This window comes from Molothrus aeneus, chromosome 1, assembly GCF_037042795.1.
Source record: "Molothrus aeneus isolate 106 chromosome 1, BPBGC_Maene_1.0, whole genome shotgun sequence".
In the NCBI taxonomy this organism is placed as follows: Eukaryota; Metazoa; Chordata; class Aves; order Passeriformes; family Icteridae; genus Molothrus; species Molothrus aeneus.
In genome coordinates this window covers 3,898,128-3,921,294 of record NC_089646.1, presented here as the reverse complement: position 1 = coordinate 3,921,294, position 23,167 = coordinate 3,898,128, and the positions used below count along the sequence as shown (strand labels likewise).

Genomic DNA, 23,167 nt, shown 5'->3' with positions numbered 1-23,167 from the left:
AAGAAGAAGAAGAAGAAGAAGAAGAAGAAGAAGAGAAGGCTTATTTTGCCTCTGCAGGAGGAGGAGGCCCCTGTTTTCAGTCCCTGTTGTGTAAAACATCAGAAGAGTTCAGTTCTGAGTTTAGAGCAGGGAACCCTTCAGCTGGCTCTGGAATAATCAGTCACCACCAAGTACCAGTGTAACTGCAGGTCCCCAGAAAAAGGACAAGTAAAAGTGCTTTTCTTGTGGCATTTATTTTTTAATAATGAAAATAATATTAATACTTTTGCAGCAGCAGCAGCAATAATAATAATAATAATAATAATAATAATAATAATAATAATAATAATAATAATAATAATAATAATAATACTTTTCTATTTAGTTTTTAATAATAATACTACTCATCATTATTTTTAATAATAATATTATTATTATGAGAAGAGAAGGGTTATTTTGCCTCTACAGGAGGAGGAGGAGGCTCCTGCTTTCAGTCCCTGTTGTGTAAAACATCAGCAGAGTTCAGTTCTGAGTTTAGAGCAGGGACCCCTTTGGCTGCCTCTGGCATGACCAGTCACCATCAGGTACCAGTGTAACCTGGTGGTCCCCAAAAAAAGGACAAGGAAAAGTGCTTTTCTTGTGGCATTTAGTTTTTAGTAATGAAAATAATATTAATACTTTTGCAGCAACAACAACAACAACAACAACAACAACAACAATAATAATAATAATAATAAACATTATTATTATTATCAGAAGAGAAGCGTTGTTTTGCTTCTGCAGGAGGAGGAGGCCGCCCCTGTTTTCAGCCCCTGTTGTGTAAAACATCAGCAGAGTTCAGTTCTGAGTTTAGAGCAGGGAACCCTTTGGCTGCCTCTGGCATGACCAGTCACCATCAGGTACCAGTGTAACCTGGTGGTCCCCAAAGAAAGGAGAAGTAAAAGTGCTTTTCTTGTGGCTCTCAGCCCCAGACATCTGTGGCAGCAGTGGATTCTGCCCAGGGATGTCTGGAATGTGCATCCCTGTTTTGTTTTGTAGATGCCGTGCAGACAACTTATCCCGTTCTTCCCTGAGGAATACTCTCATATCACAGTGCTGATCCTCAGCACTGGAGGAAATAACATCTGTTAGCTCAGCCTGAGGGGGACCAAACTCTCCTCTGCTCTTAGAACCTGAATTTAGCAGGGTTTTTCATTAACCCTCTGTGGTAGTGAGGCTGTGGGATCCATGATTTCACCTGCTGGCTGTGAACTGAAACACCCAAAGGGGATTTGCTGGATGAGAGAAGAGCAGAGCCTGGGCATTTCATCCTGAATTATTGATGTGCTCCTGAACAATACCAAATTGTCAGCACAGGAGATGCTCACTGAGTGCTATTCCAGACTGAGCATTGTTCAGGGCCTGACCTGTTCCTCTTCAGTTCCCGTTAACTGCATGACCCTTGGGTGAGGTTGTACTCGAGGCAGGTGGGTCAAATGTAGTTTTCCTTTTGCTAATCTGATAAATTATAATTGAATCAGCAGCTAGAAAATGCCTCACATTGCAATTACACTGCGGCAGGATAGTTTGGGGAAGTGATCACCTGCATTGTCCAGGAAATTTTCTATCTGTTTGGAAATAAAAGACTTTTTCAGCATCTGTGAGTGAGATTCCTCACTCTTTGACACCTTTTCTTTTGCAGATGTAAGAGGGGGAAAAACGTTTTGGACCTGTCTCATAGAAGCAAACAGCCAAAGGCAGCTTTTTTTGGTCTAAAAAATGGTTTGAAAATAAACCCAGGAGATGAGGCTTGTTCTGAAAATAACCTTCAGTCCTGCTTCAAAAATTCTGCTCTGTTTAAGCTCTTTATGGAAAGCCAATTTTAATAAAAGCCAATTCCTCACTGCACAGTGATTAAAAACTCTTACTAAAAAGTAAAGAAATGGTGTCAGCAAGGTGAACAATCCCACAGGGCACAGTGCAGGCTCATTTGGGGTTTTTTGCTCTCTGTGGATCCCTCTCAAAGCTTTTATCACCCTGGTGAGATAGAAAATTGCACCTTGGGAAGATTGTACTCAAAGATAAGGGATAATTTGATGGCATCACCTGACAAACCCAATGGGGACAGAAGGTGGCAGTTGTTTTTTCCATTTGGTTGTTTAAGGGTGACATTGAACTCTCTGACAGGGACAGCTCTCACCTCTGGCAAATACCAGATTTAGGTTGAATAACCCCAGATGAAACAAATTCTGCTTTTAATTAAGATGTGGGGCATCTCTGCTGTGTATTCCTGCTCTGTATTCCTGGGATGGAGGCAATCTTTCTGCAATTCTCAATTTGAATTTTCTCAGCGAAGTAAAAAACAGAAGGAAAAAATTTCACAACAGCCCTCAGATGGTCACTTCCTTTGAGACATTGCCCTGAAGACTGCAAGAATTCAGCTTTTGGTTTTGTTTTACACTTAATTGGCTTGCTCAGCTCAAGGACTGAGCTGCCATACTCTTGCTGACACATCCTGTCCTCGGTGACAGAAAGAATGTGGCACTGGCAGCTCACTGCTCCCTCCACCCCCTCACCAATGCCTTACTACTCTGAGACAGATTTTCAGAACAGATATAAATACTCAGCACTGGGAATGCAGCAGTTTAGTTCCCAGAAAATGGGGACCATGACCTTGCAGATGAGAAAAGCCACAGGCAAGGGTGAATCCATGCCATGAGGGGTGAGCTGACTCACTTCAGGGAGGTGACTGCAGAGCACCATCCCGCTTTCACCGGGTTTTGGGGCAGATCTCTGTCTTTTGCCATGGTTTGAAGACACATTTTGTGGCAGATTGAAGATTGATGCCCCCTTTGCATTCAGTCACATTGCTGAGGTGGGCAGCTGAGCTGTGGCAGCCAGTGCAGAGCCAGGAATGAGAAAGGTGGAAGGTTCTAGAATCATTCTGTTCTCAGTGTCCATCTTCAGGGTCATGCTGAAGGAGGAATAAGGGCAGAGAAAAGCAGAACCTCAGCACAGGAAAAGCAAAACATCACCATTAAAGTGAGCCATGGAGTGCTTGGAGGAGCCAAGGTCAGGAGCAAAGGTCGGTGCTCAGTGAAGTGATCCAGGCACAGGATCTCAGAGTCACAGAGTTCCTAATCAGGGCTAAACAGAAATAACAAAATAAGCAAATTGCCTACTGACAGCTGAGAGTGAGTATTTTGGGTTAATATTTATTTATTATATTGTAGCCATCTTGGGCATTCCCTAATTATTCTGTCCAACATGAAGGTCTCTGTTGTGAATCAGCTGCTGCTGTGTTGCCCAGAGAGGCCGGAGGAAGGGTCAGGACAGAGACATCCAACATTAGCACCTAAAATCAGGGGGTAAAATTCCCTCACTTCTGCTGCATTCCCTTTGGGATGGGACTAGTTACCTAATTATTCGGTCCAACATGAAGGTCTCTGTTGTGAATCAGCTGCTGCTCTCTTGCCCAGAGAGGCCGGAGGAAGGGTCAGGACAGAGACATCCAACCTTGGCACCTAAAATCAGGGCACAATTCCCTCACTTCTGCTGCATTCCCTTTGGGATGGGACTAGTCACCCCAAACAAGCCCATCCCAATCTCTCCAAGCTTCCTTGGGTGGATCAGGGGTGTGGGTTGGCCTTTCAGGTGATGAATTGATGGGTGTGAATGATTTCATTTCTAGGTGGCAAGGAGCTGTCATCGACTGGAACGGCACAGAACCCATCTTGTGACTGATCTGAGCTGCACTTTATTTGGGAAGACCAAAAGGAAATGACTGAATGAGCACATTCCTATTCCCACCAATACAGGAAATAGGGCAGTGGGAGATGAGGAAGAACGACAAGGTTTGCAGGCTGGCAGAGTTTCACCTCAGTCACCTCGTGCTTCAGATATTTTGCTTTTAATATAAACAACACTGACGTAAATTCCTTGTCACTGCCCTCAGCATAAAGCTCCTGAGGGCAGGCTGGGTTCCCACCACCAAATCAAGGTTACAGATGAAGCTCTGAAGTCATCAACGTCCCCTTGAGGTCTCCTGCTGGATCCACTCTGTATCCTGCAATTGTTTGGAAGCATCTGATGGGAGATGCTGAACTCAGATTTCTCTCACTTTACAGCCTTCTCTGTCCTGCCTTGTTCTTCCTTGAAAAAGCTGCAGTGCCACTACAAAACATCATCCAAGGAACATATATCCACCTAGTTACCTGGTGTTAGCAAGCCTAAATAGGCTGGTGACCATCTGGGCTTTTTTTGGGGAAAGCCTGGCCTATACCAAGTTCTTGTTGTGTCATAAATTTGCAGTAAGGATTGTGGTTGTGTGTTACCAAAATAATCCCATTGGTAGTTCCTAGGTACAGCTGGTGTGTAACAGTGCCTCATGCTGATATAGCTCATTTTTCTTTCTGGTAAGAGGCAGCTGTATCAGTGTCTTTACATTGATGCCCTTATTTCTACACAAGGGTTTATTCACACCCAGGTGGCAGATCAGAGCTGGGGTTTTGCTTCTCCATAACTACAAGGAAACAGGAGATTTGTTAGTTTTGAAATTCAAATGGTGCCTGTAAGTACCAGTTTCCATGGTTAAATAAAATGCATGTGCTGGAACGAGGTACTGTGGAGATGGATACTGAGGTACTGAAGCCACAGTTTGTACTCTGATTAATTCTGCTTTAGCAACACTTTACCAAAATTGGGGCAAGTTACTGTGCAAAAGGTTGGAAAAAAATGCCTCAGGGAAAAAGGCAGATAAAGGGTGTTTCTAGAGGTATTCCTCTCTTGAGAGTGAATATTTCATGAGAGTTCAATAAAGGACTTTTACTTCCTGATGCTTATTGTAGCACCTTCTTCCTAGTCAGTGTGGAAACTCCTCTGGGTCCTGAAAAATGGGTGGAAAATCAATTTCCAGACAAAAATTCAATGTTGTTCTGGGTGTAGGGTGCAAACTGACTGTGCAAATGGAGATCTCAGGGAATTAGCACTGGAGTTTGATTTGAAAACCAACCTGAATATAAGTTACAAAGGAGTGCCAGAAAGGTTGAGATGGCCTTTGGAAGATCTGCCTCCCCCTTTGCTTCTCATTCACATCAAACTGTCACAGAATGGTTTGGGTGGGAAGGGAAATTAGAAATCCTCTTGTTCCACCCCCCCTGCCATGAGCAGAAACACCTTCCACTGTCCCAGGCTGCTCCAAGCCCTGTCCAGCCTGGCCTTGGACACTTCCAGGGATCCAGGGGCAGCCACAGCTGCTCTGGGAACCTGTGCCAGGGAAGAATTTCTTCCTAATATCCAGTCTAAACCTGCCCTCTTTCACTTTAAAGCCATTATATGCAGTTATGGGTTGCAGCTGTTTTAATTTTATTCATTTCAGCGTAATAAAATCTGTTTGGTGTAGATCACACAGATGAACTTAAAACTTTGGGAGATCCAGATCTGCCAAAGAGATTCAGCACCAGATTCATGCTCATTCCTGACTGCTGCCTCTGCCATCCCTGTGTATTTGGGGATGTGTGTGCTGTCAGCTGCAGCTGGATTCAATAATGTCTTTAAGATACCTCAGCCTGAGCTTCAGTGTTCATGGCAAGTCCCAAACAGCCAAAGATCCCAGATATAAAACCTTTTTTCACCTCTTGGAAATTTCTATATTCTATAATCCACACTTAGTTTCATGAAACAAATACAGTTTGATTTTCCCACCTGCCTCACAGGACGTCCATAATATAAAATTTTGAGGGGTGCATTTGGACAGAATGTGGAGATGTGGAGAGGACAAATGTTGGAAGATTTTTGGAACCAAAAAAATTCCTTTCTGGTTTTTCCAGCCTAGTAAACCCACACCATTTATTTCAAGGCCTTAAACTGTGTCAGGTTGGAGATAAGGCAGAGATAAGGGCTGCTCTGGGGCAGGAGGAGCTGCTGTGGGACAGGCAGATTTGATCTGGCTGAAATCTGGATGTCTGCAGTGCAGAGGTGTTCAGGGGATCTGTTCTCTGTCCAGAGGAGGGGAGATTGCCAGGGTGTGGTGGAGTTTTGTTTTAGGATGAGAGAATTGCTCCTACAAAGGGATCCCAAGAGGATTGTCTTGTCCAGTGCATCACACCCATGAAGATGTAAAGATTTTTAGGGTATGAGAAAGAAAATGTGTTTGGAAAATGTGGTTTTTGGGTTCTTGTGGCGAGCAAACAAAGATGAGGAGAGGCCCTGAACTCTGTCCCTCTGTCTAAAACAGACTTCAAAGAACGTTGAGGCTCCTTCACCACTGGTTATGGAGAATATTTTTTGTTAAAACAGATTTTCCTTACCTATTATCTGTCATTGTGTCCTTGTATATTTGTTTGCTAAGTCCATTAACCACCTGACAGTGAATTAACTCCAGATTCACCCAGGCCCTCACTCCCAAAGAAGGAAAAAGTGAACCTGAACCACCTCCCCAAGCCCCAGCTGGGCAGGGCACCTCAGCACTGCTGAGCTCCTGGCACCAGCCTTGCTCCTGGAAGGAATCTACAGCCAGAACATTCATTTAAACCTAAATACTCCCAAAAAGCAATGCCAGAGCATTGCCTGGTCGCTGCCTGCATCAAGGTTTGCATATTTTTATTCAACGTAAAGCACCAGAAATTATTTCCCTTAAGACATGACTTTTTGAGCTTTTTGTGTCAATCACACTAGGCAATGCAAAATGTTGTGTGGCAGTGAAAAATGTGTAAAAATACATCCTGTGCACAACAGGCATCCAATTTTTTAAATTATATATTCCTCTTCCTTGTTTCTCTTTTGTTTTTTTTTTTTTAATTTCCCAAATAATGTGACTTCCTGAGCTGAACAAAGCAGCGATCATTTGATAATTGAGCTTTAAAAGGCACCAGTGATGTTGGCACTTAGGTCTGCATGGTGTCTTCATTTCATTCTCTCTTCTGTGGAATAAAAAAGTGCATCCTGTGCTGAAAATTGACCCCTTAACTAATAACAAACATGGATTATGGAGATGAATATGGAAGCAGAGTTACTATTTTGGCAGGGTGTCATACCTAGCACCTTTTTACAAAATGTTTATTTAGCTTTGTCTTGTACAGAGTGTCTCATACAAAGAAAACATTTAAAGCAATGGTCAGGCAAAAGCCCAGATTTCCCCCTTATTTTTTAATAATTGATTTGCTAGTGGAAATTAATCTGGGAGACTGAGTTGTGAATGTTTCATGGGCCTCATCAGCTCAGTGGAAAAATAATGGCAAGAGCAAAAAATTATGTTTGTGGGTAAAATGTCACTGTTTTATAGACCTTGTGATGTTTGTTTTTTACATGCCTGTCCTTATTCTGGTTAAATCTAGGAAATGTTTAAGATATGATGGCTGATCCCATGAATGAATCCCTGCAGTCACTGTGGGTTTGGTTCCCAGGTAAACTAAAAATGACAGCTTGAGTCTCTTGTTTTCAATTTTTCACTTTCCTGGGGCAGATTTTGATTTGTTGGTGTCTGCCATGTATCTAATGGGCTAATTTGAAATGGCAGGAAATGGTCACTTCAGTAATCAAGGAAAGCTGAAGAGCTTGGAAGAATGACACCACCAGAAGCCAAGTTTTCCATTAGGGAAATGTGATTTAGGGGCTCTGAGTATTCAGTTGCTGAGAGTGAAGTACTGGGAGAAGACAGGATTTTTTCTGGTGCTGGATGGGAGCTGCACTAAAAAACCAAACTGGTTTTTTTCCTGAAAATACTTGCAACAATCTTTTGAAGCAGTAAAATAGTAATTTTTCAGAGAGCCTACATGATTTGGGGTATGATTTCAATAACATAATGCACTAAAAAATATTAATTTCAATTCTTTTGGTAACTCTGCTTTATTTTCCTGTCCAAGGGTAAGTTTACTATGAAGGGAACTGCTCTGAATTTCACATTGTCAATATGTGGGGTATGCACAGTTATGTTTTAGTTGACAAAAACTTTACCCTCTCCAAAGTTTGTCCTGTGATAAATTTGTCTCTTCAGTTTGTGTTTTCAGAAATGTCGAAATTAAGAATCAAGCATCAAAGCCTTAATGTGCATAGTTTTATTTTATTTTTTCATCAAAAAGATCATGTTGGAAACAGAGATTTTTTTTTTTAAATGGAATGGTTGATCCTGCATCTCTGCATGATCCCATCTGCTGCACCTCCTAAGGAAAAGTCACTCCATGAAGGACACTTTGTGTACACTCACACTCTTCAATGATTTGTTTTCGTTGCCTTTCAAATCATAAATTCAACACCAGCTCTGAAATAAGGAAGCAGCTCCTCCTTATCAGCCTTGTTTATAAAACTAGAAAAGGAAAAAGGGCTTAATCAGGTATTTTATTTGTCATTTCAAACAGGATTGGGGGGTACTGTTGGTACTATGGAAAACACCCAGATTTTGTGACATCCCCCACTAACAGTTGCTGACTATATCAGCAAGGAATCAAGCACAGATTTTACAAGGAGAAAGTTGGGTATTTTTTCCCCAGGATAAATCATTTTTTTGTCTCATCTACTGTGAGTTTTTTTTCTTAAATTACTTTTTTTTTTTTTTCTGAAGGAATTATGGGTAACTCCAGTTTAAAGGCACGACCCAAATATCCATACAACGATAGCCCTGAGACTCTTCCAGACCCTCAGCTTAAAACACTTTCTCTGATCTCTGCCTCTTGGCCCCACAGTGAGTTTCAGGTGGTGTTTTCAGGTGGTGATTCAGTGTTTTCCATGGCACTGTGCACATCCCATGCATTCCACATCCTTACCCAACACTGGTTAAAATGTCCCATAGCAACCCCTGGGTCTGGGAGCCTCGATTTTCAAGGGCAATTTGTGAAAAAATGGAGCACAATGAGTTGGCTGTGGACAGCCTGAGCTGAGATGGAGTCTTGCAGAGATACTCAGAGGTGATAAATCTGCAGGGTGACTTTAACATGGCTCTGAAACTGAATTCCAGCTGAGCTGGAGCGAGCCCAGAGCAGGTCCATGAGGATGGTTAGAGGAATAAACACCTCTCCTTTGAGGAAAAGCTGAAAGATTTGAGGTTGTTCAGCCTGGAGAAGAGAAGGGGAGACCTCAAAGCCTCTTCTAGTGCCTAAAAGGGCTCCAAGAGAGCTGGAGAGGGATTTTGGACAAGGGCATGGAATGACAGGACACAGGGAATGGCTTCCCACTGCCAGAGGGCAGGGATGGATGGGATATTGGAAAGAAATTCTACCCTGTGAGGATGGTGAGGCACCTGGCACAGGTTATCCAGAGAAGCTGTGGCTGCCCCATCCCTGGAAATGTCATCATCATCATCGTCATCATCATCATCAAAATATCTCCTCACAGGTGTTTACAGGGTGGATATCTCCATCTAAACCAGTGACCCAGGAATATCTTGAAAGCCACTGGTGAGAAACAAGCACTGGTGGAGTTCAGTCACCTGCTCTGGTTTAGGTGCTACAGAAGAAATTGCATTTTTCTCTTCCCTGCCTGCTGCTCTCTGGATCTCCACAGGTTATACTGATTATTAGAGGAGTCCAGGATGACTGATTCAAATGAATCTCACTGTGTGTGAATGATAAAGCCTGAAAAGAAGGAAGTTCTGTTTATGGAGCTTGGCAGAAGAAGTGAATGAGCTGATGGGTCAGAGACTCCTCCTGCACCTCTGGCTTCCACTTCACAGCTTTCACCTGTGACAGAGAATCACCTCTGTGGAAGAAAGCACAGGCTGAGTAGCAGGAATTTGCCAGCTTTTGGAAAAGGAGTTGCTGGTAAATCAGGTTACCCTCGTGGGCACACAGAAGCCGTGTCAGAGGTGGGGCCTGGAAGGTGTCCTGGATGTGGGAATTTGTAAGCACAGATTTCTTGCAGAACAGCACTGGGGCTGTGTCACAACCCTAAATCCTGATAAAACACCCAAGATAACTGTACCTTGTGTGGGTGTTCTGCTTACTTCCTTATCATCATCTTATCTTTTGGCAAGGCTTTCTGAATTAATCTAAGAAATATTCTGGGCATTTGTAAAAATACTCCGTGCACTGGAATTCAGCAAATATTTATTAATTGACAGAACACCAGTGAAGAATGTGTAACCAAAAAAAGAATAAAAGTGTTCAGCTCCTCTCTGTAAAATACACAAAGAATAGGAGGTTAAAAGTTACATTCCACTAACATACCTTTGGCTGAGCTGCACTTGGTTTGGTGAGTGGTGTGGATGGCAGCCAAGGTCTCCAGACCCTGAGCTGAATCATTGCTGCAGGGAGAGTGGAAAAATGTCCCTTGTGGCTGGGGAAAGGGAGCAGTGCAGGGTCTCCACCTGTGCAGGTCTGTGGGGGCAGTTCCCCTGAGGATGGATGGGTTTCTGCAAGGCTGTTTCCCCAGAGATGTGCAAATCCAAGCTGAAGATCCCAGGCAGGGAGCAGCAGGTTGTGGATGAGCTGTGAACGTGTCATGGGTCACATTAGTGGGGTTTTGGTATGTATTAAATCCCAAACATTATAAAAGCATCATTATGGGGTGGTAGGTGGAAGGTGCAACAGTAAATTAATTTTAGTATCTCAAGTAAGAAATAAAAATCCACCTTAAACATTGAACATGGAAGATGATACAAACTGTCTTACTCAGAGTTACAGGACATCACCAATCACTGACTTCTGTGTTCCTCAGATTATTTTTCATTTGTGATGCAGTTTTAGGCTTATGCTTCATTTGCCTTATGATCATTAAAGTCAAGATAAAAGCCTACTGAGGGCCAAGCTCATTCCAAGTGTGGATCTGGAGATATTCCAGAACTGTCTGGACACAATCCTGTGCTGGAGCAGGAGGTTGGACTCACTGTGCTCCCTTCCAATCTGACCCATTTCTGTTGAAATCAGCTAAACACCGTGTACGGTGGGCTCTACATTTTTCTCTTTCTGGTGGGAGATCACCTTCTTGCATGCTGTGACATCTTGGCTGAGGAAAACCTTCGTGGTCCATGCCTTTCTGTTTTATTGTCAGTGACACATGGCCGTATTCCTGTTTTGAAGTGGTTGATGCCATCTCAGAGCTGCTGTCAAGAATTGTTTACATTTGGTCAATGGAAGCAAAAGGGGAAAACTATCACAATGGCAAATTGCAGCTGGTAAATGTCACTCCCAGGCAGGGTGACAAATGAGCAATGAGTGCTCTGCCATGGCGTGTGAAGAAAGCCGGTCTTTTACGAGCACTTCAATGTGGAGCAGTTTTATTATGACTGACATCCTTCTCAGGGCTGGATTCCTACCACCATATCCTTCCTGAGTCTCCCTTGCTCAGGTCAGTCCTGTGAAACAATCCAGCATTTCTCAAATTGTTATTCCAGTTTGTAAACTTGGCAAACACAGCACGAGCAGTAGAATCTGCTCTGGGTTCCTTGGGGTTGGTTCTCAGTCAGTAGCAGAGGAATAGAAAAAGTGAAAATTTGAAAATTAGGCTTTTGGAATTTATTTTTTTTCACTATGAAATATAGCTCTGGATATGCAACTGTTGAGTCACCTGAGAGAGAAAATAGGTTTTTAATAGGTGCACTTGAGAAATGCATAAAATCACAGAATCACAGAATCACAGAATATCCTGAGCTAAAAGGGACCCACAAGGATCAAGTCTAACTCCTGGCCCTGAACAGAACACCCCAAAAATCACACCACATGTCTGTGTGCATGAGTAGCAGGGGTCACAGAAAGAGGAATTAGAACTATAATTATAATATTTATTTATATAAATAAATATAATATATTTATAGAGTAGAATTTATGTATTTATATAGAGTAGTATTTCTCTATTTATAGAGTAGAATCTATAGAAACATTCAATAAAGCAATAGTGCTAAGGCACCCACAAATTAATTTTTAACAGAACAGCGAGTGAAAACATAGGGAAATGTCATGATGAGTGAGAGGCTATATTGAGAACTGTGAGGAAAGGCTAAAAGAATTGGGATTATTCAGTCTGGAGAAGTGAGTGACTTAATTGCAGCCTTCCAGGACCTGAAGGGAGCCTGCAAGAAAGATGGAGAGAGAGGATTTACATAGGTGTAGAGTGACAGGACAAGGGAGATTGGCTTCACCCTGAAAAAGAGAGGCCAGGTTTCAACTGGATATTAGGAAGGAATTCTTCCCTGTGAGGGTGGGGAGGCCCTGGCACAGGGTACCCAGAGAAGCTGTGGATGTCCCATCCCTGGCAGTGCCCAAGGCCAGGCTGGACAGGGCTTGGAGCAGCCTGGGATAGTGGAAGGTGTCCCTGCCCATGGCAGAGGGTTGAAACTGAATAATTTTGAAGGTCCCTTCAAATCCAAACCATTCTACGATTCTGTTAGAGTCCCTTCTAATAGCAACAGCCCGGGTTTAAATTCTTGTAACAACTGGTGCTCTCTAAATATACATTGCCCCTGTGCCTCCTCCTTTCAAGTTTTCTCAGCTGCTAAGAGCAAAGAAAGGCACTTTGTAACTTGAAGTTTAAAAACAGCATTAATTTTGACTCTGTCCTTGTTTTTTTCCACGTCACATATTCTATGTTTAATGTGTAACTGAAATAAGAAGCTTTTTTATTTTGTGGACAGCAAAATGTAAGCATGGTCTGCGAGGAGAAAGGTGATTTATGAGATTTCCAGGATGCAGGGAACAGGTGACTTTTGCTTAAAGGAAAAAAAAAAAATCGTGTTCCTAGCTTAAAAAAATAATCAAGTAAAAGTAAAGCCATAGAGAGAATATATGTTATCTACAATCGTTCCAGAAAGCATTTCCTACAGAACAACAATTACAAGTCATTGTGAGTCCCTTGGGAACAGCAGTCAAAAACATCAGCAGTTAATTACTAGAACTTCCTAAATCAACCTTCTTTGGCATGACATGAAGTGAATGAGAGCAATAAAAGCAAGGAAGTGCATTGTGCTTTGTCCTGTCCAACTCCTGTTCGGACAGGCGTAGATCACAAGCACAAATGTAACCAGGCATGAATTGTTGGGGTTTTTTTGTTGTTTTTTGGTTTGTTTTAATATTTTAATTCTTGGCCTTGGGTTAAATTAAACCTTGGAAAGGCCAAGGTAAAATGAGGGGCCAGGTCTTGAGGCTGCGTAAATCCTCTGAGCTGTGCCATGGCCACACCTTCAGAGCAGAGTCCCTGATCCAGTAAAGCATCAAAGAGGATGGAAAAAATATGTCCTGGAGTGGCTGGTGAAGTAAAGGGGAAATGGAACATTCTGTTCTTATTGGGGTTCTCAAGGCTGCATATTGGGGTGCTGCTAAATTTTCTGATATGCAGCTGGGGCAAGTGGAGCTTTTTCTTTGCCTTCTGTGGTCCTGTGGGTGCTGGGGTGAGTCTGGAAGGAAGAGATACTCTTAGCTATGGAAAAGCAAAAATATTTCATGTGGACCCTGCTTCAAAATTGATTTATTTGCTTTAAAACCAGCCTGAACGATCTAGAATATTTCTCTGATAAAGCAGTTGCTGCTGGTTTTTTACCAATCTCCTCATTCCTGCCCTTCTGTCTCACAGTGGAGTGGAGAAAATGTTTCACCAGCTAATTTGGTGAGTCTTCCCAGGAAAAAGAGCTTTGAGTAGGGATGTGAATGGTGCACAGCTGTCAGCATCACACATCTTTGGCTCAGAGTGAATGAGAAGGAAACTCAGAAATAAAACTCATGGCTTAATTGGAGGGAGGGAGCTGCAGGGAAAGGCACACACCAACAAATGGCACAGAAGCTGTTTATCAGGAAGAGGTTTATAGGATCTCAAATCTTCACAGATGTGGGTAAGGAGAAGCTGCTGATTGATACAGGATGGCTGAAAGGAAGAGAGCACAAGATGTTCACCAGGCAGGGCTCCCCAGACCTTGGGAATTTTTAATTTTTTTTTTTTTTAATTAGTAGTTGTGGAAGTCATGCTTGGTTCCATGGAAGGGCTGGCCAGAAAGAGCAATAAACCAGGCAGAATGTTTCCCTAAGCCATTAGCTTTGGTGATTAACAGCTAATCACTATAAACCAAAGGCTCATCAAGGAGCCAAAGAACTAAAATTAGGTGGAGGAAACCCCAATAATGTGACTGGTGCCAATGGGATTTTCTGTCTCAGTCTCATTGGGGTGGTGAGCAGCTGAGCCCCACTGAGATGGCTTGGCTTGGCCAAAGAATGTCTTAGCTTGAGAGCTGTGGGGTTTACTGCCCTCACAGGAATGGGGATGCAAGGGAGGAGCATTTGAAGATTATATAAAACTCACAGTGAGATGATTTTACAGGAGCTGTGAGAGTTGTAGGATATTTAGAGAAGGACCAATCAATGTGGCTTGGGGAGGAGCTAGTGTGGGAAAACACAGAGATAAGGGGATAAAAGCTGTAGAACATGCAAAAAAACCTGGGCTGGCTACGCTCTGCTCTTGCTCAGTCTGCCCTGTCTCCTTATTAAACTCCATTTCCAGGTATTTTCCTGGGCAAGGGCCCCCCACAGGTTTGTGTGGGGTCTCAGGGCCAGCAGCTGGAAAAGAGGCCTTGGCTCACAGGGCTGGTGTGGTCCAGGAACTGGAGAGAGCAGGCTGTGAGTGTTCCCTGAGTGCTGGGAAGATGAAACAGGAAAGCCTTATAAATATGATTGCCTGGCAAAAGATCTTGAGAATATAGAAACTATAAGCGAGATTGAAATGAAAGCAAGCTTTGAGATCCCTTAGTTACTGAACAACTGGAAAACAATGGTGTGGCCAGCTGAAGGTGATCCCCTTTTGATGGAACAACACCCTCTGCTTGCAGACAGGCCCAAGGGTCAGAGCAGACCCTGCCAGCTTGGCAGAAGGGGCCCAAAGAGGAGTTTTTAGGGTTTAAAATGTAACACAGTATGGTAATGTAGTGATTCTTACAGGCTGTATGTAAATGCTACAGGATTTGTATATTGTACTAGATTGGTTAGTGAGAATTAGAATATTCAGCACAGAAGAAGATTTATGGTTTTGTAACAGGAACCTCGCTCTCTTACCCTTTTACTCTCTTACCCTCTCATCCCCTCTCTCTCTCTCATCCTCTCTCCCCCTCTCTTCTCTCAGGCCTGCTCTGAGCTGTGGCTGGCAGCTCCCAGCAGGGCCCTGCACCCAGGCCCTTTGCAATAAACCCCAAGTTCCACGGCCTGGCCTCAGAAATCTCTCATCTCCGTCCATCCTGACTGTGCTACCCCCTGACGCTCCTACACCTGAGGAGCTGCACTGCTGCACACGTGGATGTGCCTGGTTTGGTGAGAGAACTTCAGCCCAGCTGGGGACAAGAGGAGAGGTCTGTGAGCTGGGCCTGGCTGAGACTGCATCCCTGGGACAGATACTGGAGGGGCCAGAGGGTGGCAAGTTGGCTGCTGGAGGGTCTGAAGGTCTCAAGCAGCTTCTGGGGAGGTTATGGGGTATGTGCACAGCTGTGGGGTCACACACTGGGCCTCACAGCAAGCAGGGCTGAGGGATGTGGAGCTGTGGCCACCTCACATCCACTGGGATCCCAAATGCCTTTGACATCCATCATCCTGACCCACAGTCCCCCATCATCATCCCTCTGATCCTCACTGAGGCCTTGGTGCTTGTGGTGATTGGCTTTCAGTCATGCTGTGAGTCCCCAAGGGAGAGACCAAGCTTTTGGGTACCTATTTCAAGCTATTTTTAAAAAGGGAAATAAATTTCATGATAATGCTTTAGAAGGTTTTAACAGCATTAATGGACAACTGCAACCCCCTTAGGACTCCCTGTGCTCTGAATCTCTGGGATGGGAACCTGTTGTTCCTCAACAAATGTTAATAAATATAATAATAAATAAAATCAATAAAAAATAAAGAAAATAAATAATAAATAAAATAATAAAGTACTGGAATGCTCTTCCCAGGGAGGTGGTAGAATCAACATCTCTGGATGTGTTTAAAATAAGACTGCACATGGCACTTGGTGCTATAGTCTAGCTGAGGTGTTAGGGCATAGGTTGGACTCGATGATCTTAGAGTTCTCTTCCAACCTCATTATTCTGTGATTCTGTCCTGAAAGAACTTTTAGGACATTGTGTGCTGACTTCAGCAACTCAGGGAAATTTCCTTTACTCCTTCATTCCACTGCACACATACATCAAAGTCACATCACCATCACTCTTGGTCTGGGAGAGCTTCAAATTTCCTCTTCCATGAGATCATCTCTGTCTTTTTGCTTGCCAAACATTCCAGATTTTTTTTTTTCTCCCATGTTTCTACAGATCTGGAAGTGTTTCAGGCCAGGCTGGACAGGGCTTGGAGCAACCTGGTCTGGTGGAAGGTGTCCCTGCCATGACAGAGGTTGGAACTGGATGGGCTTTAAGGTCCCTTCCAACCCAGCTGTTCTGGGATTATGTAATTCCATGGTCAGTGGGTTTCTGATTTAATATTTTCTCTCATCTTTTCCATTATAAAGGTGAACAGTTATGAAATGCCAAACAAGTGTGTTGTGCCTCACATCCAACCCAATCACATCACATCCAATCACAAATCCAAGATTAAATGCCAGGTGTCTAAACCAAGTTTTGTTACTGATTTTTAACTCCATGGCACCCCACTGAAGCTCTAACACCAGCTTCTTCTTTGCTGTGAGTTTTAATGGCAATTAGTATAAAAATATTCTCAATATAAAAAAATATCCAATATCTAGACAGATACAAGCAAAGAGAATTTACATTATGGATAACTTTGATCTGTGATGAAAATCCAAAGGCAAACCACTGCCAGAATCTTACAGAAAATCAGATCCACTCTCTTCTGTTCTTTATCTTCAGAAGTATTTTATGCTTAGGTGTGCTTACCTGCTCTTCACTAGTGCATGACCTTGATTTTCATCTGTGGTTTGTGCTTTTCAGTTTATTGCTAAGAATTTTAAAAAATAAAGGACTTTTTTTAATGAACAAGCTCATTAACTTAATCAGGGTTTCCTGGGAAAACTCATGGCTAATTGTGCCTTTTGTGCTATTAAAGTCTGCAAATCAGACACAAATTTTAATGTGAAAACAGAGAACTGGAGAAAAAAACTATTCAGATCAGGAAAGTGATGATTAGCCAGGAGATTTTATCTGGGTTTAAGTCAAAATCATGGCTTACCTATTTCTTGTAATCACTTTTATGTTCAAAAACAAGTGTCCCTTCCAGCTGAAGCAAAGTTGCATTTTGTTTATTGCAGCATGGGTCTGCTTTCCATTTTACACCAAAAATGGGGCAAAATGAGGGGAAGAGCTTTACTTTTCATCCCCTCTGACAAACATAAAGTTCTCTTTGTGAGGGCTGTGAGGACGTGTTTGAAGAGCTGCTCTGACAATCTGTGTCAGGGGTCTGAGCACCTGAATTGATACCTGAATATCAGACACTGATTGGTACCTGAATATCAGAATTGTGTGAAATGCTGTTTTCCTTTTGAGGTAAAACCTGTCCATTTTAATTTTAGGTTTATTGGAGCTCATCACCTGACACAACTTTTAGGACCATCCTGACCCATCTTTTGGAGTTGCCTTGGGAATCCGCAAAAGCAAAGCCCAGCAACACATGATGAATCATAACTTCAGAGGCATTTTCCCTGTGCTCTTTCTGAGTTTGCAGAGTCTTTAACTGCTTGGTTCAGCATCAGGGTCAGTGTCTTTTATGCACGAGGAGCCCTTTATGCTCTCAGGGCTCAGCATTCTCTTTTCCAGGGGGGATTTTTGAGCAGTCCCAGTGCTGTGTGTAGGAAACGGCCTCTGGTGACATTTCTCTGCTTTTTGTGCCAGTGCCAACCTGTGCCAAGATGTTTGCTGCTGTAACAAGTAAACTCAGCCATGGTGCACTTGCCCTTTGTGTAAATTAGGAGTGAGAAGGGTGAATGCTCCAACATCTTCCAGAGCTGGAGTGTAAAACTGCTGCTTTATCCAAAATGAGCAGCATTTGGAAGCCCCTATTTAGCCTTCACATCCTTCTGAAAGCACCCATGTTGTAAATGACATCAAGTTATTATTAAATTAAAATGGACTACTTAAAATGTCCTCTCTTCTCTAATTTGAAATTAAAATAAAGAATATAATGACAACAGCAATACATGATTGCAATAAGGGGAAGAGAATTTGGGAGAAGAAAGAAAATAACTTCAAATAAATTCAAATAAAGTGGTCTCATCCAGTTGTCTTTTGTTTACTTCTGTCCTAATATGCTTAAGGATATTCAGGGAAGTCTTTGTTGACTGAGTTTAATATCTCAATTATTTCAATTATTTCTATTTCTTAACAGCATGGAGTGTGAGAATGAAACTGGCATCTTTGTACTCTAACATGCAGAATCTCATTGCAAAATAAAAAGCAAAATTCCCCTGTAATTTTGAGTGGATGCTGTAAAATTAGAAAGGAAACAGTTCAAGGCCAGGTTGGACATGGCTTGGAGCAACCTGGGATAGTGGAAGGTGTCCCTGCCATGGCAGGGGATTGCAACTGGATGATCTTCAAGATCCCTTCCAACCCCAAACATTTTGGGATTTTCTCAGAATTAATCAAGGAAGTTCTGTTGTGCCTTTAATACTTTTCAGAATCCATCAGTATCATGTCTAAAGGGCCTTCTGTTCCTACTGGCAGAAGATGTTTAGAGTAATTCATAGCAGGCCCTTACAGGCCTAGACATTCACAGAATTCACAGAATCACTGGGTTAGAAGAGACCTTCAAGATCATCCAGTCCAGCCCAGCCCCAACAGCTCAGAACCCTGGCCCCCAGTGCCACATCCAGGCTTTGTTAAACACACCCAGGCATGGGGACTCCACCACCTCCCCGGGCAGCCATTCCAGAACTTTATCACTCTTTCTGTGAAAAACTTTTCCCTGATATCCAACCTGTATTTCCCCTGGTGCAGCTCGAGGCTGTGTGCTCTGGGTGTGTCAGTGCTGCTGCAGAAAGAGCCCAGGGCCAGCTGAGCACAGGCACCTTTCAGGAGCTGCAGAGAGTGACGGGGGCAGCCCTGAGTCTCCTTTGCTCCAGGCTGAGCACCCCCAGCTCCCTCAGGGCTTCCTCACAGGGTTTGTGTTCCCAGCCCCTCTCCAGCCTTGGTGCCTCCTAATTCCCAGCTAACGAGTCTGGCTGATCTCCACCCATCACTTCTTTGAGGAGAAAAGTTTTATCATTGTGTTGAAGGAAACTCAGTGTGAAAGATGATGTATCCCATTAAAAGGATTTAAAAGTGAAACTCCACTCCTTCTGAAATCAATTATGATTTGATTTCAAAACAAAGATAATTTCACTAAAAATCGGCTTTGAGGTATCTGGAATCAAATAAAAATCCATAACTGAGAATAGGTTCTTGATTTGGTAGCTCCCAAAGCACAGAATAAATAAATATAATGGTCTTAAACCAACTGACTGTGTGATATTCCATTGGGCTGGCCTATTTCAGCTGGGGTTTTATGGCCATGGTGCACTTTCAGTGCTAAGTCAGTGATGGATGGTTCCTCACAAAAATAATCATATGGTCTTTTTCAGATTCACTGGGTGAACAATTACAGAGTCCCAGACAAAATGTAGCCTTGACTTAAACAGAAAAATTCTGCTCACTTAATATAAAAAAAAAAAAAAAGTACAACCATTTGGCTACACGAAGATCTTGTTTTTTATCTGTTAATTTGGGTTCCCTATCAGGGAATAAATGTCTGTACCCATGAAGTTTTTTACCAAAGAAGGAAAAATGCAGAGTCTTTAGCCAGGTGAAGATAATCACTCAGGACCTGACAACTGAAGGACTGTTTACCAAGGTTAGCAGGAAAAAAAAATTAAGAAAACTTGGAACTGAAACAACTGAATCACTGATTCAACAAAAAGTGGGATATGAAAAAGCAGCGCTGCTAGCAAGGCAAATGAGCTGAAAAACCAGCCTGGGCCAGGGGAAATGGGACCTTTCCCTGCCCCAGGAGGATCATTAGTGCCTAATCACTCCCTCAGCATTCCCTGGGAAGCACTTTTTACAGTGCATGCTCCTCGTCTCCTTTTTAGGGAAGCGGTGTGGAGTGGATGATCCCTGAGCCTTCTCTTGCCAAGGAGCCAAAAGAATAATTTCTCTGTATTTAATCAGCCTCCTTAGGCTTGTTCTGTAAGAGAAAGGACCGAGAAGAGGCAGGAATTCATTGCATGTGGAACACTTTAATACTGGAATCTCCAAGACATCCCAGCTTCCTGCTTTTAAAAGATATTTCTGAAAACTTAATCCCATTTTTAATTGGTTTTCACAATTTTGGAGCTGTCAAGGTAAGGGAAGCTTTAGGGACTGATGATATAATGACAGAACTCCCTTGCTTTCTGTCTTTGAGCTTGGAAACAGCAGAGCAGGTTGAACCCATTTCCATTTTAACCTCTATTTGAGATGTCTCAGTCATGCTAGAGCTGCCTTAAGCTTTCAATAATGTCCAGAGCTATTTTATTTCCAAAAAGTGATGCAGAATTCACATTCCCCTCTAATGACTGAGTCATTAGGCTGAGCCAATCATACCCTGGGCAGTGTGGGCAGCAGATTGAGGGAGGGGATTCTCCCCTTTTGTCCCCTGCAGAGCTGCTCCAGCCCTGGGACCAGCACAGGGAGGACGTGGAGGTGATGGAAGGAGGCACCAAGATGATCAGAGGGATGGTGCAGCTCTGCTGGGAGGAAAGGCTGGGAAAATTGGGATTGTTCAGCCTGAAAAAGAGAAGATGTGACCTCATTGTGGCCTTGCAGGGCCTGAAGGCAGCTACAGTAAAGATGGAAAGAGTTTGCAAAAGCCTGGAGTGACAGGACAAGGGGGAATGGCTTCAAACTGACAGAGAGCAGGTTTAAATGAGATATTAGAAATAAATTCTTTCCTGAGAAGGTGGTGAGGCCCTGGAATACATGACCCAGAGAAGCTGTGGCTGGCCCTGGATCCCTGGAAGTGTCCAGGGCCAGGTTGGATGGGGCTTGGAGCAGCCTGGGATAGCAGAAGTCTCTGCCCATGTCAGGGGGATTGAAAGAAGATCATCTTTCAGGTTGCTTCTGACCCAAACTTTTCTGTGATTCTGTAAAAGCAGCAAGAGCTTGTTAACAGACAGTGGGGTCTGAGTGTTTGGCTTCCATATTTTGAATCCCAATCTCCCAGATTTTTGTTTTCTAACAACTTAGTAGGGAGTTGGTAAATAATGTTGAAATTCATGCCAAATACAAAAAAAAATGTTCTGGTAACTAAGGGTACAGCAAGCCCAGAAGAAGCCTTAAAATTCACTCTTTTCCATGTCTCTCTGCTGATATTATGGCATAACCAAAACTTAGTAACCAAAATCTAAACTACACCATGGTATCCAGCACGAATCATTCTTATCCATTACTGGCTCCACAACAGTTTGGAAATGAAAAAAATACATTTCCCTTTCTCTTCCCATAAATCAATGGTAACTTCTCATTAGGTTTTATTTTACATGTCAGAATAAAACTTGAATGAGGCTCCAGAGTGCAGAGTCCTAGGCAACACTTTAGTTTTATTAAAATTATTTGCATCTGTTAAGATGCATATGAAGATTACTTGATTCTTTTTTGTTCCTCTTTCCAAAATACTTGGCACTCAACCTATGTGATGGAATTTAGAGTTCTGACCCTTAATACTCCTGTCAGCAAGCTGAGGATACAAATTGCTTTGGGGTTATCATAGCTCTGAAAAGACTGAGCTAGATTTAACCTGGTATTTAAATCAGCTTGCAATCAAATAGAAAAGCAAAAATAGAATAATGTCTCATATTTTTTAATGTAGACATCTGAGATTTTTGGGTTTTTTTCATCATATAGACCAGCACTGTTGGAACATTGGAGGGCTTTATAGATGATTTAATTATTCATTTACCCAACAGGTTTGGTCAGAGATGTTGAAGATTTTTGCTAGATACTTCTGGAAAGATATGGTTTGGCAGTTAGAGAAGATCTTACAGGGAGGCCTGAAGCTGAACAGAAAACTCTGTGTGCAGAGAAGATCTGTCTGTTCCCAACAGGTAGTTCTTGTCAAGGACCTGCAGGTTCAGCTCAGGTGATCTCTCAGAAGTTGATTATTCGGGTTTGAAACTTAAATGTCCTGGAAATCAGCCCAGAACTTGCATTTAAGGACAAAATCAAAACAAATCAAAACTTTCTGGAAGTTACTTCTGAGGTGATTGCCGTGTTCTGTGAATTTAAAATAGAACGAAGCTGGCTTAATTGTGTTGACTGGGTCTGAAATACCACGAATCCTACACCTTCCGCATAATCCTGGCAGGTTGGTGTTCTGTCCTGGCCAAATCCCCGTTGTACCAAAGAAGGAAAACATGTAAGAAAATGTTATTTCACGGAATTAGTCAATTTTTCACATGTCAGGAAAGCTACAGATGAAAGCTACAGATGAAAACTGAAGTGGGTTTTCATTTGTTCAAAAGCAGATTATCATCAAAAGAACAGAGCAGAAAGAAAAGTCTGTTTTTCTCTAGAGCTGAATCTATAACTTGTGAATAAACCTTTGACAACATTTCAGTTTATGTTGAGCTGGTTCAAATTATGTGCTCAAATTTTATGCAATATTTGGCTTCCAGAAAAAGAGAGAGCATAAAAGTGGGAGATAAATTGACAGGCAAACCAAAGACTCTGCCTAGAAGTGCAGAATGTGCCTTGTGATTTCTGTCAGAGGTGTTTATGAGACCTTGTTATGTGCAGGTAATTGCAAGAATCTGCCACTAAATTCACAAAATGACTAAATTAAAAATTCTGAGCATTCCATCTGGGTTTGGGAAAAAATGCTCTTTTAGATAAAGTAGAAATACTACTTAAAGAAAAACGAAGCAGCAAAAGCAGAACAGATTGTAAATGAGAAATGTATCCCAACAGAACTGCAGCAAAGAGTGCTACAAGCAAACCTTCAGCCAGACCGCCTCTGACAAAACGCTTTCCCAACTGCTCCCAACTATGTGCTTCTCTGCCAAGGCACATGAAGCAGTTCATTGGGAAGAAATGCCTTTATCTATTGGCCCAGAGTTGGGAATGTAGGTGGGGTTACACCACTGTGTCCCACAGAAGGGGCCAAGCTCCCACAAGAGGTGAAGTTTGTTGTGTGGTTGCCCCTTCTTGTTCCCCATTGCCTTGCGTGGTCAAATCTTCCACCCTGGCCTCTCCTTGTCCTTTTCCCTTTGGGAGTCACCTCCAGCTATGTCTCTCCTGCAACCCAATCTGCTTTCATGGTTCCACACCTCACACTACAGAACAACATTTCATCAAAACCCA

General features: G+C 42.7%; 1 protein-coding gene across 3 annotated transcripts in view; it reads left to right on the top strand.

Moving 5' to 3' along the window:
- MINDY4 (MINDY lysine 48 deubiquitinase 4) overlaps positions 1–4,793 on the top strand; it is an 80,297-nt gene extending 75,504 nt beyond the window's left edge. For all 3 annotated transcript variants that reach the window (XM_066555772.1, XM_066555691.1, XM_066555854.1), the window contains exon 18: positions 3,650–4,793. In XM_066555772.1, the coding sequence (XP_066411869.1) occupies positions 3,650–3,698 (49 nt within the window). In that variant the 3' untranslated portion in view covers positions 3,699–4,793. The remainder of the gene's footprint in view (positions 1–3,649) is intronic.
- The last annotated feature ends 18,374 nt before the right edge of the window (positions 4,794–23,167 follow it).